At 41.3% G+C, this 20,266-nt stretch overlaps 1 protein-coding gene across 2 annotated transcripts in view; it reads left to right on the top strand.

Moving 5' to 3' along the window:
• The window catches only part of ATG10 (autophagy related 10), a 130,584-nt gene that overhangs the window by 77,893 nt on the left and 32,425 nt on the right, over positions 1–20,266 (top strand). For both annotated transcript variants that reach the window (XM_018557210.1, XM_018557209.1), the window contains exon 5: positions 17,608–17,705. In XM_018557210.1, coding sequence (XP_018412712.1) covers positions 17,608–17,705 — 98 coding nt within the window. The remainder of the gene's footprint in view (positions 1–17,607; positions 17,706–20,266) is intronic.

Genomic DNA, 20,266 nt, shown 5'->3' with positions numbered 1-20,266 from the left:
TTTGTGTTTTTGGATGGGTTTCCCCTTAAAATCCAAACCAGATCCCTATCTGGTATAAAGGTCTGGTATAGATTTTGGAGGGGCCACACGTCATTTTCTTTTTACATTTCTACATGCAAATTGTTTTACATTTTTAGACTGAGGGGCCCAGAGAATTTGCACACTTTTAAAGGGTTGAGAAACGCTGGTCTAGTGTGTACATTAAATCACATGTAATCCATAAATGACGTTTAGTTTGCATCATCCAGAATAGTCATGGTTTTTTACATTTAAATACAGTTTTCACTTTTTTTTTTCATCATCAGTGCTGCTGATCTTTTGTTGCCACTTCCCGTCTACATGCCGGTACTCCAACAACTGCTGAATGTCATTTATCAGGGCCCTTTTCCTATCAGTGGAACATTGTGCAGTGTGCATCGGCTTGGTCACTTGTAGTCACCATTGGAGAGTGTGTGAAAGGGTGACAACGCAGGACCACATTTGACATACAGGGACAGAGCATTGTCATCCTATGACAGGAAGTGGCTGAACAAGGACTCTCATGGCAGGATCACCAGGTTTTTTTATGATTTAATGAAGGCTGTAGATTTAGAAATTGAAAATGACTTATGAAATTACATTACCATGTTAAAGTGTATATGAGATTTTAGTGTCTGTGTTTACGGTCATTGTAAATTTGAACTCCTGGCAAAAGGCACAAAGAAATGCGCCTCTGTAGTTATTAATACATTTTTTTTATTTTTTAAATGCAAGTAGTATAAGTACCTGAATTTGACTTGGTATCAGCCTCTTGAAGTCTGTTCAGCAAAGCTCTGAGAGGTGGAGGGAGAAGCTGCACAATGAGATAATCAGATGTGCTGCAGTACAAGAACCATGCTGATAGGAATAAAGTGCAAAGCAACAGAGAATATGCTTATCAGTATGCTGCTTCACCCCTCATTGTCCATTCAAAGGGTGGGGCTGGGAGGAGACCCGTAAGTGAAAGTGAAACTGCAACAGAGAACGATTAGATTGTTTCCTTTGCTAAAGAGAGTTGTGCTGTGGGCAGAGCAGTGTAAATCTCAGGAGTGGATGAACAGAAATACAAATCATTTGCCAGGTAGAACAGCACTCATAATACACATCTGTGTATTTAGCTGGAGTTCAGATTTAAAGTGTATTTCTACTTTTGCAGTGAAATTTGAGAAAACCCCATTGTATGTTTGTTATGTGTTCCTATTCACACAGCATACCTATAAAAAAAAATTACCTTTTAGATATCTCTGTGTAGCAGGCCTGTGCAAGGTTCTCTCTCAAAGTGACAGGAAAGTATGTCTGTCCCCACTGAAAGACTAGGGACACTCTGAGCTTCCTCCATTAACATAAAATGCTTCTAGCTCTTTAACCCTTTGTTAGAACAAAAAATGTGCAAATCTAGTTTACTGATAATGAGATCCACCTGCACAGTATAGACAGGGTTATATATGGTCATCTTCCCACCCTCCTTTGCATTCCAGAGGAAGATTCAGTACAGAAAAAAACTATTCTCTAAAAATAGAGCAAGTCATATGCAAACAGCAATTGTAATTTTTTTTTAAGTTATGATTTGTGAATGTGAACATGTAACAAACATAACAAAGCTGTTATCCCAATTTGGCTGCAAAAGTGGAAAAACACTTTAAGGGGTTATTCACTAAAGAGCCGAAGGATCCAGCCGTAGCTCCGGCTGATCCTTTGGCATTCTTCGGCTGCCCTTGCCCTTTGGTTCAGTTGAACCGAAAGGCTGCTGTACGGGCTATTCACTATAGCTCGTAGAGCAGCTAAAGGCAGCCAAGCGGCTCAGCCGAGCCGAACGCATATGCTTCAGCTCGACTGAGCCAAAGTGACAGCCGAAGGGCCGGCCGTTCTCCACGCAAATGACTGCTAGGCGGAGCCAGCCGTGATCTTACGGCTGGCCCCGCTCAGTTGTGATGACAGATCAGGGTCCCCAAATGCCCTGGGGGCTAGGATCTGTCATTAAACAATAACAACTGGGCAGAGCCGCTGCGCCCAGCTGTTATTCATTGGCCGGGACCTGCTAGAAGACTCTGGCAGGTGCTGGCCAATAGGAAACAATTGGGCGGATCTAGCTGCTAGCGCTAGCTCCGCCCAATTGTTTGTTTTCCTTTTCTTTAAAATATATATATATATTTTTAATTTCCCTATTTGTTATCGAGCAGAATAGCCGAGCCGAATGCCGCTTGGCAGCATTCGTCTATTCACATACTTCCGTTCGGTCCCTTTGAGAATAGGGGCAAACGGCAGCGACTGAGCTGCCGGAGCTTCGGCTAAGCCGATGCAGATCTTGGATCGGTTGAGTTGAAGTCCCTCTGCACTTCGGCTCTGCATGTTCGGCTGGCCGAAGGCAGCCGATGTACGGCTGAAATCAGCCGTAATGAGCCGGAATAAATAGCCGAACAGCATTCGGCTCGGTTATTCATTTGACTGCTTTCTGCAGCTAAGTGAAAAATCCTGTAAGTCTGACTTCAAATTTGGATGTTGCAACACACTGCAATACATTGGAGAGTTGTAAAAGGGGCCTTAAAGGTTACTACACCAAAAATAATATTTCATTTTTTTTAAAGATGTTACAGTGTTAAAAGAGAAGTGAAGCCAAATGGTTTTTTTTTTTTGGCTTTACTTCTCTTTCGGGTCACAGAAGTACATTTACTAATGTAAAGTTAAAATAGGTCTAATTTACTGCCAGTTTCCTTATCTTTGAAATGGCAGTATTCCTCCATGAATTTGTAGCAGCCATTGCGACATAAGTGTAGTTTATAAAAAAAATACCTGTATTATGAATTTAGCGCAAGACTTTCTAAGGCTACTAAAGCTAGCAAAGTATCACAATTGCTATATTGAAGTCCAGTGTTTTTAGGGATGCACAGATACTTTTCGAGTACAAGTGCAGATACTTGGCATTTTCATGAGAACTACCAGGGTTGCAGCGGTTGCAGCTGGTACCTGTCTCTGGCGCTCCACCACTGTCCTGAAATCATTAGTCTGTATTGTTTTAGAAAAAGTGTCACATGACAATAAACAAAAATGTATCAGTACTCGTACTTGTAAGTACTCGTACTCGCAAAACTGGTATCTGTGCATCCCTTTATTTATATTTATAAAAACAAAATCGTACATTAAAACATAGATGTACAAATCCCAGGAGCTCCGTGTGCTCCTTACAAATGGCAGCTGCCTCCTAATTTTTGAATTTTTCTCTAGTCTAGTCTTGGAGCTCAAAAGTATCGGTACATGTACTCGTACTTGTACCGAGTACTGTACTTGGTATCTGTGTTTTTATAATGCTATAGTGAAAACAATGTCTATGGCATTAAATGCAAATCTTGCCACTGGATGTCCCAAGAGATATCTAAAAGCCAGAGGATGATGAAAACCCACCAGACTACACTTATAACCAAAATTTCAACTTTTGAGTGCACTGACCCTTTAAATGCATATGTGCACAGAGATAAAACTCAAAAGCAAATGAAATCTAGCATGCTCTCAGGTGCTTCTAAGTTGCTTTGATCTGAGTTGCCTATGGGGTAGCCTTGAGGTGCTTTGAGTTGCTTTTTACCTTTAGATTGATTTATATGGGGAGGAAAAGCATTTCGAACAAAGTACAATGCTTGCATTCTGCATTTCTTTTAGAACTCATGTTGGCGTGCGTTCTTGCATGCATGCGTATAAATGGCAAATGCAGTGTGACAAGAAAAGGCTGCATTTGACCTACTTTGCCTGCAATTCAAACGTACTTCAGTAGGACATTCTAAGTCCCCCCCCAAACAAAAGCTCACTCAGCCTCTGAACTGTCATGTGCTCTGCTCAGTTAAAATCAATAGGATTTTGACACCCCGCATTGACGTGTGTTCCAAATGCATGTCATCAAAGATTATATATACCACAACAGTTTGGGCCAAGAGTTGGGTGTGTCAGTCTTGCGTGAGCTTGGGCTAACTTGGTTCACTCTAAACCTATGTACATAAATAGTGATGATATATAATATTGGATACCTACCGCAGCGGCACCATACGTCATTTCACCATAGCACCTGCTTGATATGGTCCATTGCTGTATTAAGTGCACTGGATTCGCTGCATCCCGAATACATGTCAAACACACCCATCAACATGAGCCCTAACTTGAGCTTTCTTATAGCCTCTTGTGTGATAACATAGTATTTTACTTTTTCTAACCAATATCAATTTACAGTATAAATGTCATATTTATTATTCATCAAATATAGATGCTATTATACAAATTTCCTTCTTGATTCTACTCTCTGCAAATGGTAAGAGTTATTTAAACAAAACAACAGCCAAATAAAGACCTAAATGTATAATCATTCAGAACAAAAACATTAATAATTAAAAGCATAATAATGTACTTGGTATCTGTGTTTTTATAATGCTATAGTGAAAACAATGTCTATGGCATTAAATGCAAATCTTGCCACTGGATGTCCCAAGAGATATCTAAAAGCCAGAGGATGATGAAAACCCACCAGACTACACTTATAACCAAAATTTCAACTTTTGAGTGCACTGACCCTTTAAATGCATATGTGCACAGAGATAAAACTCAAAAGCAAATGAAATCTAGCATGCTCTCAGGTGCTTCTAAGTTGCTTTGATCTGAGTTGCCTATGGGGTAGCCTTGAGGTGCTTTGAGTTGCTTTTTACCTTTAGATTGATTTATATGGGGAGGAAAAGCATTTCGAACAAAGTACAATGCTTGCATTCTGCATTTCTTTTAGAACTCATGTTGGCGTGCGTTCTTGCATGCATGCGTATAAATGGCAAATGCAGTGTGACAAGAAAAGGCTGCATTTGACCTACTTTGCCTGCAATTCAAACGTACTTCAGTAGGACATTCTAAGTCCCCCCCCAAACAAAAGCTCACTCAGCCTCTGAACTGTCATGTGCTCTGCTCAGTTAAAATCAATAGGATTTTGACACCCCGCATTGACGTGTGTTCCAAATGCATGTCATCAAAGATTATATATACCACAACAGTTTGGGCCAAGAGTTGGGTGTGTCAGTCTTGCGTGAGCTTGGGCTAACTTGGTTCACTCTAAACCTATGTACATAAATAGTGATGATATATAATATTGGATACCTACCGCAGCGGCACCATACGTCATTTCACCATAGCACCTGCTTGATATGGTCCATTGCTGTATTAAGTGCACTGGATTCGCTGCATCCCGAATACATGTCAAACACACCCATCAACATGAGCCCTAACTTGAGCTTTCTTATAGCCTCTTGTGTGATAACATAGTATTTTACTTTTTCTAACCAATATCAATTTACAGTATAAATGTCATATTTATTATTCATCAAATATAGATGCTATTATACAAATTTCCTTCTTGATTCTACTCTCTGCAAATGGTAAGAGTTATTTAAACAAAACAACAGCCAAATAAAGACCTAAATGTATAATCATTCAGAACAAAAACATTAATAATTAAAAGCATAATAAAATAGGGGGGGAAAAGTCTACAAAAGAGAAATGTAGGTAATTATGAAACTGGGAGTATTTTTATATCATTATTATACACTAGAAGCAGTTAATCATGACTGAAAATCTCCCAGAGACAAAACATCTTGGCTAGCTTGTCAGCATTGGGGAGTCAGAGGTATGGAAACATGACTGCTTGCATCTAGGCCTGGGCGGTATAGATCCCGGAAACATGCGCCTGTCTGTCTATTGTGTGCCAAGAGCTCCCCTTACTGTACAGTCCAGCAATTGTTCCTCCTGTCTGTTTTCTGCTCCTACAGCTGAGCAAGCCTGCTTCCACCCAGCTTACACCTTTCCAGCGTGGCAAGTGAGACTCCCTGTGGAAGATGCACAACATTAATGTTTACACATAGATTTAATTATAGACATCTGGAGGCCAAAAGGGTGCAGCAAGCTTGGTTTAGAGAAATGGTTAGAGCTCCTTGTTGTGACAGGTGCTGACTGACTGGCTTTGAATTTTATTTTGTAAAACATGTACCTGCTGAGGTAAAAGAAAGTGCCAATTTCACATGAAAAGCTAAATAAACCTTGCTTCCAGTTGCGCAGGAGCAAACAAATGATGTAGGTTGAATTTTTTAGAAATAAGTTCAGTTTTCTAACACCTGTCTAATTCTGTGAAAGTGAAACTTTGGGCAGCAAGTAAGTCAGACAGTCAATATATATAGCGAACACGGCAATGCAATCGTCAGAAGAATCACTCAGTTTACCTGATACATAATCCATGGCAGGCGGACTAAACAGGCTTTTCACAGTGTTTCTGGATTATACTGAGGTCCCCTGTGGTGGTGCTTGAGACCTGGAAACACTTACGTTTTTGCATTTTCAAGACTGTTTAGACACTGACATCCAACTGAGGCAAATGTTGGGTTGAAAACTAGATTTGTGATCAGCATGTCCTCTAAGTAAGTATTGATCCAAACTTTTTAGATTGACTGGAGCATATGTTTAATTAATATAAAAATCAGCAAATATAATTTACTACAGAGATGGCAAGACTTGAATTTTTCACATCTTCTATTTAGGTTTATTTTATTGTTGAGTTAGCATACCTGTCAACATTTAAAAAAAACTAGAACATTTGTGCCAATTCATGGATAGGTTTATTTGGCTAAAAGGTTTTTGGTGTCTATGTAATTCATAACATACTGCTATGCATTACCAAATCAGATTATAGCTTACATGGACATGTATAATTTGGTTAAGTGTGTCATCCCAATCAAACAGAAAACAGTGTAAACTGAGCATTGCAAGTGGAGGTATATGAGGCAGAGAAAGAGCTGATCATAGATCACTGGGAGAAAGGGCCATGTAGGAAGAAAAGGGAGGCAAAATGGGAACCTCCAGTTGTGGACCTGGGGGCTATAAAGGTGGCAGGGTAAAAGCTAAAGGGAGAAGGCAGGTGTTGGCGGTGAGAGAGGTGTGACAGCTGAGCATGGAACTTTGGGAGAGGCAGAGAATGCAAAGCAGGAGCTGATTAAGGAGAATGCAGAGTGTACACTGATCAAGAACTAGGAAGAGAGACAGAAGGCAGAAAGTAGATGATCATGGATGGGAGATAGAGAGCAGTAAGAAAAAGAGTTGAGATGATGATGGTGGATTCAGAAAAGAGAGAAAAGACAATAGGATTTTGTCAAGGAGAGGGGGTAGATGAGGCTGAGCATGATTTGTTCATGGACCATTGGTAAAATAGGTAAAGTATGTTTGAGCATGGTTCATGGTCAGATAGAGTAAGATGATATTGGATGAGGTAGATAGATCAGTAACTGGTCACAGACAGGGGAGAGAGGAGTGAGAACTTATTGTTGCTGAGGGATGAAATGGAAAGAGGAATCTGATCGTGTCCTACTGGGAGAGGATGCAGTGGAGGACCTGATCATAGGCTTGAGAATATAGATAGAATAGGCAGAAAGGGAAATGATCCTGGGCTACATAGTGTAGAGAGAGTAGGCAGAGAGGGAGCTAACCCTGGGCTGAAGAGTGCAGAGATGGTAGGCAGAGAGGGAGCTAACCCTGGGCTGAAGAGTGCAGAGATGGTAGGCAGAGAGTGAGCTGATCCTTGAAAGTATAAAGAGTGTGCAGAGAGGGAGTTGATCCTAAATTAGAGAGAGTAGGCAGAGAGGAAATTGATCCTGGAATGAAGAGTGTAAAGAGTGTGCAGAGGGGAAGTGGATCTTGGATTGAAGAGTGCAGAGAGAGTAGGCAGAGAGGCAGCTGATCCTGGAATGAAGAGTGTAGAGAGAGTAGGCAGAGAGGCAGCTGATCCTGGACTGAAGAGTGTAGAGAGAGTAGGTAGATAGGAAGTTGATCCTGGACTGAAGTGGAGAGTAGGCAGAGAGGAAGCTGATCTCGGAAAGTGTGCGGAGAGGGAGCTGATCCTGAATTAGAGTAGGCAGAAAGGAAGTTGATCCTGAACTGAGGAGTGTAGAGAGGGTATGCAGAGAGGAAGCTGATCCTGGACTGGAGAGTGTAAAGAGTGTGCAGAGAGGAAGTTGGTCTTGGATTGAAGAGTGGAGAGAGAGAGTAGGCAGAGAGAAGGTTTATCCTGGACTGAAGTATGGAGAGAGGGTAGGCAGAGAGGAAGCTGATCATGGCGAGTGGAGAGACTAGGCAGAGAGGAAGCTGATCCTGGAGTGGAGAGTGTAAAGAGTGTGCAGAGAGGGAGCTCATCCTGGCTTGGAGAATGTAGAGAGAGTAGACAGAGAGGGAGCTGATCCTGGACTGGAGAGTGTAGAGAGAGTAGGCAGAGAGTGAGCTTATTCTGGACTGGAAAGTGTAGAGAGAGTAAGCAGAAATGGAACTGATCCAGGACTGGAGGGAAAGGGAGCTCATCCTGTACTGGATAATGTACAGAGAGTAGGCAGAGAGAGGTAGCTGATCCTGGACTTGAGAATGTAGAGAGAGTAGGCGGGGAAGAAGTTGATCCTAGACTGGAGAGTGTAGCGAGAGTAGGCAGAAAAGGAGATGATCCTGGACTGGAGAGCGTAAACAGTGTGCAGAGAGGGAGCTGATTCTGAAGTAGAGAGTGTAGAGGGTAGGCAGAAAGGGAGATAATCCTGGACTGGAGAGTGTAAAGAGTGTGCAGAGAGGAAGCTGATCCTGGTCGGTAGAGTGTAGAGAGAGTAGGCAGAAACTAAGTTGAGAGTGTAGAGAGAGTAGGCAGAAAGAGAGATGATCCTGGACTGTAGAGTGTAAACAGTGTGCAGATAGGGAGCTGATCTTGGAATGTAGAGAGAATAGGCAGAGAGGGAGTTAATTGTAGACCATGATAAGTCATGTATTATCTGTCATTTCTCCCTCATGGGGCAGTTCATAATCTTTCTCCTGGTGAGTTTTTGCTTATGTCTGCATTTTAGAGATTTCCCATCACTTGCTGAACTCATGGGAAGGGAGGGGAAATCTACCCAATAGGGATACAGATGGCAATAAAATACTGATAGACTTAGCTCTCCCTGCTCTTTTCAAAACAAAATAAGACATTTTGGTTGCAGCTGGGCTTTAAAAAAAAGAACTGAAGGTCTGAATTATATTCAGTTAGATTGTAGTTAAGGAGGTGTTAAAAGCTCTAAATATAATTGTTCCTCAATTATTATTGGTTTCCTGGCAGAGGACAGCTAATAATAAACAGTTAAACAGATGTCTGACCCCTGATACTATACAGACTTTTGGTTCCCCTACAGGAGTATGCAGATAAGAGATCTTTATGTCTATTCTCCTGTGTTGACTTTGATAGCTATTAGTAGCTGACTGTGGGACTCCATTGATTTCTACGATTAACGGAGTCTACCACATGTGATTTTCCAGAGATTGTGCCGTCTTGTCCCAGGCAGCCAGAATGTCGGGTTGCAATGGTCTGTAGTGGAATTGGACAAATGGGACTGCCTTGAAGGAGGCTACCATCAAGCTCAGAACTCTAAAGCAAAAATGCAGAGGTGGACAGCTCTTGGACTTTAGAGTCTAAACTTGGGAGCAGAGAGTTTGAAGTTTATTCTGCAAAAGGAAAATTATGGGCAGAGCAGTATCTAGAGGTAGGATTAAATACTGAACAGTTTGTTGAACATTGACTGAGTTTGAGCCCACTATGGGAATGCCCTGCGAGCAAAGTAAGGATAGTACACGTCCTAAAGCCTTGGTCAAAACTCTTGGCATGGGAGGGCTACAAACTGGTAGTGTTTTTTGCCCACAGCACAAAGCAGCTAGCGTTGATGCTCTAGAAAGATGGATACATGGAGTATGTATCCTTGATGTCCACAGAGGCCAGAAATTCTTCTTTATGGATGGATTAGACTACAGGTGAAACTCGAATAATTAGAATATCGTGCAAAGTTTATTTATTTCACTAATGCAACTTAAAAGGTGAAACTAATATATGAGATAGACTCATTACATGCAAAGCAAGATAATTCAAGCCGTGATTTGTCATAATTGTGATGATTATGGCTTACAGCTCATGAAAACCCCAAGAACCCCAAATCCACAACCTCAAAAAAGTAGATTATTACATGCAATCAATAAAACAAGGATTGTACATAGAACAATATCGGACCTCTGAAAAGTACAAGCATGCATATGTACTCAGTACTTGGTTTGGGCCCCTTTTGCAGCACTTACTGCAATTACTTTTGCACGATATTCTAATTATTCGAGTTTCACCTGTATGGTTGATCTGGCAGACTGAATGAAGACATTGAGTGCTTTCAAATCCAGTATGGGGTGACTGCTCCCTTTTGCTTTAAGAATGGTGAACAGGTTGGGGTAGAAACCGTGAAATGTCTTCTCTTCTGGAACAATGGAAATGATTCCTTGAGAGAGCAATTCTGCCAAAGTAGCATGCAGTTCTGTTAGTTTTTGTGGAGAGGTTGGCAGATTTGACAACATGAACCAGGGCAGAAGTAGAGATTGAAACGTGAGCTTGTGGCTCCTGGATACCACATCTTTTACCCATGCATCTGAGATGATTGTGGTCCACGTGGTTGCAAACAGAAAGGTGTCTCCTCATTGTGAGTAGAACTTGTCTGCAGGTTTGGAAGATATGGGGTTTGAAGATCTGTGATGGAACTAGTCCCTGATTTAGATTTGGAGTTAGATATCTAGTAGAAACAAAAGCAGCTCTTTTTAGCTTCAGAAGCAGGAGAGTATCCAGACTGAGGCTTAGGTTTCTTTCAGTGGCGACTCTAGGAACAATATGTAGGGGGGCACATAAGATACAACAGTCAAATCTGGGGGGGCACTAATAATTTTCATTGCATGTTGCAAACGCTGGGCACCGATGAGCTGATTTAATTGCGGATGGCATTGGCACCCCGCGGTTGTGACATGTAGTCCAACGCCGCCCACAATTTCTTTTGCTGGGGCAAAATGATGCTCTTTCCTCTAGTTACATCTTTGATAAAGTTGTCCAGACAGGTATCAAAGAGATGTTCTCCATTAAAAGGCATGTGCAATTAGTGTGCAAGAGTTCTCCACATATTAATAGACAGGAGACTTTTTCTGAATATGAGACATACATTATAGGGCTGCAACACACTAATCGATTAATCCATAATAATTGATAATGAGAATATTTGTCAATTATTCTCATTATCAATTAGTTGGTTGGATCCCGTAGCTCTCTCCTCCATGCTGGGAGGAGGGCACAGCAAACAGTGGGCGGGTGCTATAGCCAGCCTGATATTAGCTATTGCAATTAGAAATGGCCAATAGCAGGCCGGCTATTGTACCAGCCCACTACCTGCTGTATTTACATTCAGCCATCTGCGGGATCTTGCCACTGGTAGCGGTCATTCCCTGGCTTAAGATATTCAAGCGTCATGTGCATACAATGCAATTATTTAAAAATGGTGAGAAAAAAGTCATTTACGGTTTAGGCTTGACAAATTCTGCTGCGGGAGGTGCATTGCAGTGCCATTCATTTCAAATGCTCCTCCCACCCACAGTGATCACGTGCACTGGAACACACGGTATCGCTAAGCTGAGCGTTCCAGTGCAGTGCGTTTGCAAAAAATTGTGCCTGCAGTTTTATTCTGAAGTAAACTTTATTTGTGTAACACTTCATTTGTGCATTTGATTTTAAATTAAGGATGGTATTTTATCAATTTTGAATCGGATTAATCAATTAATCGAAAAAATAATCAGCCAACTAATACATTTGTGAAAATAATCATTAGTTGCAACCCTAATACAGTACAATATCCATTAACTCATCAACACAGTATTGAACTGCAGCTGGCATAAGCTCTAAACGCTCCAAAACTGAGTGATCAGTAAGGTTAATATCAGGTTCCTTGGACATTCAAACCCCTGGGCTCTGACAAATGAGCATGACAAATATGGCAGAATGTAAGGTAGGACCTGCCAGGGAAAACAAAGACTTGCACTTCTGTCAACCTGGTCCTCAAACAGTGGAACATCATCAACGGTAGGTCAGTGTTTTGTTAAGGCAAGAAAAGGCTGGGACCGTGTCAGAAACAGCCCACTCTCTGGGAAATGCCTCTTCCTTTGGTATTGCCCAGCAAAGTGTTTAGGAGGAGAGAACAATTTGTCAGGAGTTTCCCAGTCTCTGTACAAAAGAGGGGGGTTGATAAGGAATGCACTGGGAAGGTTTTGACAGTCTTAAGACCTTTAAGAGGTCCTAGATTGGTAACTAGAGTGGTTTCAGACACAGGTTGCTCCAACTGATACCCTCACTACATGTCCTCGTGACTTGTTTACTTATATCTGTGAAGGTTCTCATTCATCCAGGTCATGGTATATTTGTACAAAATACGTCAAGGCAACTGGACTTGCTGTATTTTTCTTGAAGACAAGAAGAGCAAAACCCTCTGGTCAGGATTCGGCAGTACACATCCTAGACAGGGAGGAGGGCTGGTTTAAAAGAGGTGTGAAAGAGGCCATTTATGTAAAAATGGAGAAGCCTAGCTTGACTAGAGGAAGGGGGGTGAGACATCTATTGTCTGCCACATACAATGCTGTTTTAACACCTCTCTCTGGGCAGGTTAATAATACCTCCTAGACTGCAATTATGCAAATGCCATCGACACCTGGTTGTGACTAACAGATTATGTGGATTGGAGCCGAATTTTACCATATCTATTCCCAGATAATTTTTTGTACAAGTCATTCTGAATTGAGAAAGCTGGTCGAATGTCCACTGAAACGTCTTCACGAAAAATACAGCAAGTCCAGTTGCCTTGACTTATTTTGTACAGATATATTGTTTACTTATACTGAGGATTTGCCCCTTTGTGGGGGGGTTTTCTTTTTCTGGACTCTCATTTTCTGAATTATGAGGCTGACATTGTTCAGGGGTTATGACCTGCCACTTTCTCTTGGAGTAATAATCCCCCCCCCCCTTTCCCCTCTCTATCTTACCCTATACTCCTCTTCCTTTCTCTTCAGCCTGTGTTCTTGCTCTCCTTTCCTTATCTCTCTTCTATTTCTTCAAATGTTTCTCATCTCTCTTTTTCCTTCTTGTTTTCTGATGATGAGGCTGACTGGGTTGTATCCAATCTAGCTTCTTCTGGGCTTTTTACGTCATTATGGCTGGACAGAAGCCTTGTCCTTAATTGCTAGTTTTGTTATGTAGTGCGCACGTAGGTTGCGCACAATGTGTAGGTCTTTAGGACCACTTTGCATCCGCATATGTTCTGTATATAAAGCAACACTATACAGGCAGTCCCCGACTTACGAACAAGATAGGTTTGTTCTTAAGTTGAATTTGTATGTAAGTTGGAACAGGTACATTTCTGAGGTGTAACTCCAGCCCCCAAAAATGTTTTAGTTTTGGATAGCATAGGGAAGGGTTAACCACCTGTAACATTTATTTTGATGTCCTCACAGTGGCTCAAATCCCACACCATACTAACAAAACAACAACAAAAAAAAAAAAAAAATTTGCATGGAGTTCTACATTAAGTGCAACTTGGACAGATGTTTGTACAATTTCCTGTATGCACAGTACCAGACCCGGAAGAATAGGCAGGCACTCCTCGTCTGCACGTCTAACAACTTCATGTAATGTACAGGAGGTACAGTACTATGAACCAGACCCACTCCTCGTCTGCACGCCTAACAACTTCCTGTAATGTACAGGAGGTACAGTACTATGAACATCGGCATGAGCATGGTAGCATTACAACTAGTGGAACAGCCTGGGACCTCCGTTCGTAAGTAGGAGTCGTACGTAACTCAGATGTTCATAACTCGGGGACTGCCTGTATCATTTTCTCTTATTTAATGTACTATGTTATATTGATATAACTGCTGATATTGTCTACTGTTTATTATTCCTATAATGTGCTTGTTTTCTGTTTTTTCTACTGTTTGATGAATAAAGAATTTAAAAAACAAACCATACAAAAAAACTCCCGGAATGTAACTCAATTAACCCTTGCGGTGAGGCCACCTCCTCACTGCAAGCATTAACTGCTTATTTTTCACTGCAAATAAAAAAATTATACTCACCCGCTGCTGGACCAGTCTCCGCAGCCTCTTTCTCCTCTGGGCTCCGGCAGTCTAAGCCCCGCAGACGTCATCACATCTAATGTAGTCTATTCAGAGCGGAGGGGGAGAGGTGAGTGCTGACTACAGAGTACTGAGGATCAGGGGAATATTTCTTCTTTATTCTGGCCCCTAGAGAAAAATGAGCAGTTAACCCTTGCAGTGTAGGGGTAGCCCCACTGCAAGGGTTAACTTATTACATACCTGGAGTTCTTTTTTAAGTCTCCTCAGGAATCAACTCATCCAAAAAGGATTGGTGAGATTTATCATCCGCTGCAGAATGTTCAGTGGCAACCGCAGTGTAATTCTTAGAGGATTGTTAACTTGAGAGGCCCGTGGGACTGCTTCCTATGTTCTTGTGATCCTACATACTGCAAGTATGATAATGTGTGAAAACACCAAGGAGATCTTGGGTACCCTCATCCAGCTGCTGAAGCACGGAAGATTATATGGCCACAGTTGACTTCATCACTGTTAGGCAGCAGCAAGGACAAAGCAAGGTAAACTCGTGCTCCTTGGGGAGTGCTGAAAAGGCGGGAAGAGGCAGTGTCAGTGCACAGCTGTTAGCATTTACATTTTCAGAATATTAACCCTTTCAAGGTAGTAGTAGGTATAAACAATAGTGCTCTAAGCTCATAAAGAGCAAAGCCCCGCTTACCATAATCGTGTGCTTGAACAGCACTCTATGGTTCTGAAGCACGGTACCCAAGTACCAGAGGGTGCCACATCCAGAGCAGAGCAGTGGAAGGGGGTTATTCTTGGCTGTAGGCAACAGTTTAACCCTACTTAGAATTCTACTCTGTCCCTTAAAGAACAACTCCAGGCAGAATAGTAATTAACCCTTGCAGTCAGGCTCCCCCTGCACTGCAAGGGTTAATTGCTTGTTTTGCTCTAGGGTCTAACATTTTAAAAAAAAGATGTACTCAACTGATTATCGGTCCCGTCTGGCTGCTAGACCGGTCCCCACAGGCTCTTCCTCCCAGGGTTCCGGTGGTTTATTAAGTCTACTACAATATATTATTCATGAGGATGCCAAGGGACATTCCACTGTAGGGGGAGAGAGATAAGCAGTCTCTGCAACAGGATTGATGCTCGGGTGAGTATATCTTCTTTATTCGGTCGCCTAGAGAAAAAAAAAGTGACAGTTAAGCCTTGCAGTGTGGGGGTAGCCTACTGCAGGGGTTAGTTTTTACTCTGCTTGGTGTTGTTCTTCACTGAACATTGAAGAAAGGATAATTATAACTCAGCATCATTAAACCTACTTCCTGTGCGTCGAAAAGCCTCCTGAAATTACCTTCGGCAACCGGAGGAAGCAGTGATGTCACTCCTTTGGTCATGTGACAGTGCTGAGGTCAAGCAATTGGCTTCTAGGCCTGAGCTGTTTTAGAAGGGAGGAGGTCACATGCTTCACTATACCTGGAAGCATTAGGTAATGTCACAGGCTGACAAGGTGAAGATGATATAATGTCAATAATAGGTCTCCCAAAAGCTTATTCTCATCTAACCCTAATTTAAATGGATACACAAAACAAGGTTTTCTGGGGCTTTCTGAGATGAGAAGAAAAGACACAAAAAGGTTGAGACAGTTTATAAAGAATTTACAAAACTTTTATTGAAGTAGAAAACATAAAAAAAAATCCATGAACACCCATAAAAGCAAATCACAATTGTTAGCAGAGAATTATCAAAGTCTTGAGGAGCAAGACTAATTAGTTGCATCTATTTATACAAAACCCATATGGTATCAACCACTAGATGTTATAAAGTGATTCGACCAGTGTTCAATAATTCCCCCTTCAATGCGTTTCACGTCATCGCTTCAGGAAAGTTTCATCTCATCAGGAAAGTGAGTGAAGTAATTGTAGGTATTGTATTACAATGCAAGTATTTAGAAAAATCCTCTATTAAAACCCAGTAGGAGAAGCTGCCACCCCAACAAAGAACCCTCAGGCACAAAGAAAAGATAGATAACGGGAAAAGTATTCCTCCAATATCATGACAGGACAGGAAACTAGTGCTCCCAAAAAGCCAGCGAATTCCCTCGTATAGCTTAGTTGAATGACACTGACATAGATGTATTTCCTTGTCCGCACTTGGGATTTCCGCCAAACAACCTTATTGTGGTTTTTCTTCTCCTCTCAGAAAGCCCCATACAACTTTGTTTTGTGTATCCAAGGTGAAGGTGAGAGGAAGCCATTTACAGAGACACTGTCACTTTGACCTGTATGGATCTCATTAAGCTTGGCATGTGTTCTTAGACAAGGAGTGCTGGGAATGCTCTATTTTGAGAAAACAAAGCGTTTGGAGCTGTTATCTTTTATAATATATCGACACAGGAGAACCAAAATACCACAAAGGATAGACCAAATGCACCATTTTTTTAAAAATATGTTTTTATTGCACTTCAATTTAATATAATTTATACAATACATTTTATATGACAGTTATTAAATACAAAACCCGCAGATACATCATACATCAACCACTCACATAAATTCTTGCCAAATCTCCATCCCCTTTTCTTATCATTTAATCCAATCTTTCCATTCTTCCTCTTCTGGAGGGATGAGGGGAGGACCACCTTTGTAATCCACTTATATTATTCCTCCCCCTAATCCAAAAAACACCTCTGTGAAAAATATATCTCCCCATCCACCTCTCTATGGACGAAACTTCTATCCACTCCTCTTTAGTGTCTATTTCCTATTTGTTCTATTATGATGTCTTATAGACAAATATACTAGCTATTGTGTTACTCCCCTATTTCCTCTAATCTACTCTCCCCTCAATATTGTGATCCTATTCTTCGTATAACCTCTTGAATATCTTTCCCATCTTGGTCCATTAACCACCCTTATAAAAACCCCTATCTACTTATGTGTTGCCCTATCACCTTCCCCTGATATGGGTTCCCCCATTTCCCTACCCTCCCATTCTCCCATTCCTCCAGAAGACATTCTTCCCTCCTCTCTATTTCTGCCATTCATACAGGTCAAGACTCTATATTAACACTATATACATCCATCCAAGGATCGTATTTTGCCATTGGCCATATATTCATTACCCATCTCTAGATTCGTAATCTCATCTTCTCTATACCCCTATATATTCCTCAGACTGGCTATAGCTTACCCAATTTCTCCAGGTCTTATCAAAGCTGTCCTTTCTATCTGTATCCTTTGCACTTAATGCCTCAATATATCTTATTTCTTCCATTGAACTAACCCAGTTCTCTAAAGTTGGTGGTATCGTTGATTTCCATCTCTGCGAGATACAAACTCTGGCCGCAACTAGCATAAATCTTAAGATATCGCTTTTTATCTGGCCAAATGCACCATGTGCAACCAACTGATTGTTTTGAAATGACTATGAGGTTATGTTTTGGATGCAAATAGCACAGATCTTTAAAATGCAGACATATTGAGCTATTGGTAGTACTTGGCTGAATTATAAGTCCTGCTAAAGATGTTGCTGAAAGTGCAAAACCCCTATAAAATGGAATACTGAATGGTATTTTAATGGTGTGAGCTTGTCACAGTCTCTTTTTCTCTTGTTCAATCCATCTAGACGGAAGACCTCTGACACTTGAAGAAATATGGAACAGAGTTCAAGGCTGCTATAAACCTCGGCTGCTGCATGGACCTTGGGAAACAATCACACAGCAGGTAGGATGATTCACTGGTTCAGTTATGTAATCCTTGCACTAACATGCTAGAACACAGATAATAGTCATTTTGTTAGGGTGACCTATCCTTCTCATCATGAAGTGTTGTTGGTATTAATACCGTGGTGTTGAAAACAGACATAGTATAAAACCTTCCTGTTGGTAAGGTAGATTTCAGAGACTACATCATGAATGGAGATTTACTAGGGGGAACATTTTCTGTTTCAAAATAACAGATGAGGTTTCAGCATGCTGAAAATGTATCAAATGTGTATCATCATATTTACAACCTAGTCATGAGCAAAACTGTCCAATTTTTCGTTGAAAATTCTCAGCAAAATGGACTGATTTTTCTTCAACATTTTGACAAAACGCTTTCGAGTTAATGGGAAGTTGAAATTATTTTGGTTTAATTAGTTTTTTGGTGTTCTAAAGAGCTCTAAATAGCTCTTGTATGTTTGTTTTTGTGTGAAATGTCGGCAGCTGAAACATATCGGCCGAAAATGGCACTTTGGGCAAAATGTCGAAAGTACCATCTTTCGGCCGAATTTGCAGTGCATCCATAATTTCTCTCCTCCCCTCTGGGCACTGGTCTATGTCCCCTCTGACACAGCATAGTGTCCAGCGGTGAGAAGAGAAACGTTCAGGTGTCCGAGGCAGGGAGGAGAACGATTTGAGCCGTGATGCCACAGGAGGCTGAACTCTTCTCCCAACTCTTCTCCCAACTCTTCTCCCAACAAAGCTTAGCTTCTTGTGACAGATCAGGATGGAGAGCGGTGTGGGGACAGAGACAGCTGTCAGAGGAGACTGAGCCAGCAGTGCGGGGGATGAGTCAACTGTCAAAAGTGGGTACAAGCACTCAGCAAGCAGTAAATAATTGAGGACATAGAGGACATAGTATGTTTACTGTGTCCCCAATTAGGAATGAACAGGCAGTGCTCTACATCACTTCCTGTTCATTCATGATTGTGGACATGGTAAACATACTATCTCCACAGTTTATGAATGAACAGAAATACTCAGGGGAAATTTATCAAAACTGGAGCAAACTGAATCTGGAGCAGTTGCCCATGGCAACCAATCAGCATCTCTCTTCAGTTTACCCAGGTAAGATCTGAAAATGAGAGAGAGAAGCTGATTGGCTGCAGTGCAAATCTGCTCCAGATTTTGTCTGCTCCAGTTTTGATAAATTCCCCCCTCAGTATAGAGGATTCCTGTTCATTCATAACAGGGGCTGCAGAAAAAGTGATTGAGGTGTGCTCAATCTCTTTTTCTATTTTAAAAGGGAAATATTAGGGGTCTGTTTAAACCCCTGATATTTCCCCAAAGCCACTGACAGTAAAAAAAATATACATATATTTATTAAAAAATAAAAATAAAATATAAATTGTAATTTCGGTGCACCTCTATATGTTAAGATATATATATTGATAAGTTGATAAGTTGATATTTGCACTCTCTTTCCCTATTGTCTTAAACAAAATATGCTTAAAAAAGGTGAAGTGTCCAAAAACATTTCTGTTAATTTTTTACTCTGTTTTTACTCCGGTTCTGTCTTTTTTTTATTCAGGACATCATACATGATCATAATTACTGATCATAATCACACATGAGGGTGTATTCATAAACCATTTGCACAGTGTCCTGAAGTGGCTATACCAAGACCATGACTGCTGCTGCAGACGTGGTGTTTGTATTACAACAAACTGTGTAACCTTGCGCCAATATGATATTCAGCAGCAGGCACTAATAGTACTAGAATAACCTATTAGGATTCTAAAGTAATACATAAAGTATGTATGTGCCACACTTTCCTAAATAATGACAGAAGTATAATATTAAATGTGAACAAACCACAAAATTAAACACAAACAATACATAAATACAACGAATGCGTCTGTTTATCAAACAACATGTGCATCACAAAAAGGAAAATTCCATCCACAAACCCAGTGTATAAAAGTTCATATATATCTCAATACAAAAATCAACCCAAATAGAAATAACCACAAATCATACGGAGTCGTTCCACTACCAGATGATGACCACGTGAACACCTAATAGAGTGCTGATCACCTTCGTGACCTTGGGCTCAGACCTGAACAATAAAGGTCCCCACACACCTTACGATAATCGTACAATAATCGCAGGAAATCCCGCGATTGTACGATTATCGTAAGGTGTGTGGAAGCCGTGCGACCTCTACTACTGTAAGGTCGCACGACTTTTACTTACGGACATGTTCGAAAACCCGCCGAGCATCGTACGATGTTTGGCGGGTTTGTGGCATGTTCGTACGATAAAAGCCATACGGGCCGGTGTGCGCAAGCGCACACTGCCCGTTCGGCATTGCGGTCATCGGAAGCCCGCCCCTCAGGGGGCGTGGCTTGCGATCATCGCAAGTACGATCTGCCTATGCAAGATAGGCAGATCGTACGTTTTTTTTAAGTACCTTACAACCATCGCATGACAAAAGTCTTGCGATGGTTGTAAGGTGTGTGCCCAGCCTAAGCCTGAACAACACTGTTCCCTCTTTGTTGTAGAGCTGGGCGGGGATCTTGC

The sequence above is a fragment of the Nanorana parkeri genome, unplaced genomic scaffold, assembly GCF_000935625.1.
Source record: "Nanorana parkeri isolate BGI_ZX_2015 unplaced genomic scaffold, ASM93562v1 scaffold272, whole genome shotgun sequence".
Taxonomy (NCBI): Eukaryota; Metazoa; Chordata; class Amphibia; order Anura; family Dicroglossidae; genus Nanorana; species Nanorana parkeri.
The sequence above is the reverse complement of the archived record's forward strand: the minus strand, read 5'-3'. Positions and strand labels throughout refer to the sequence as shown.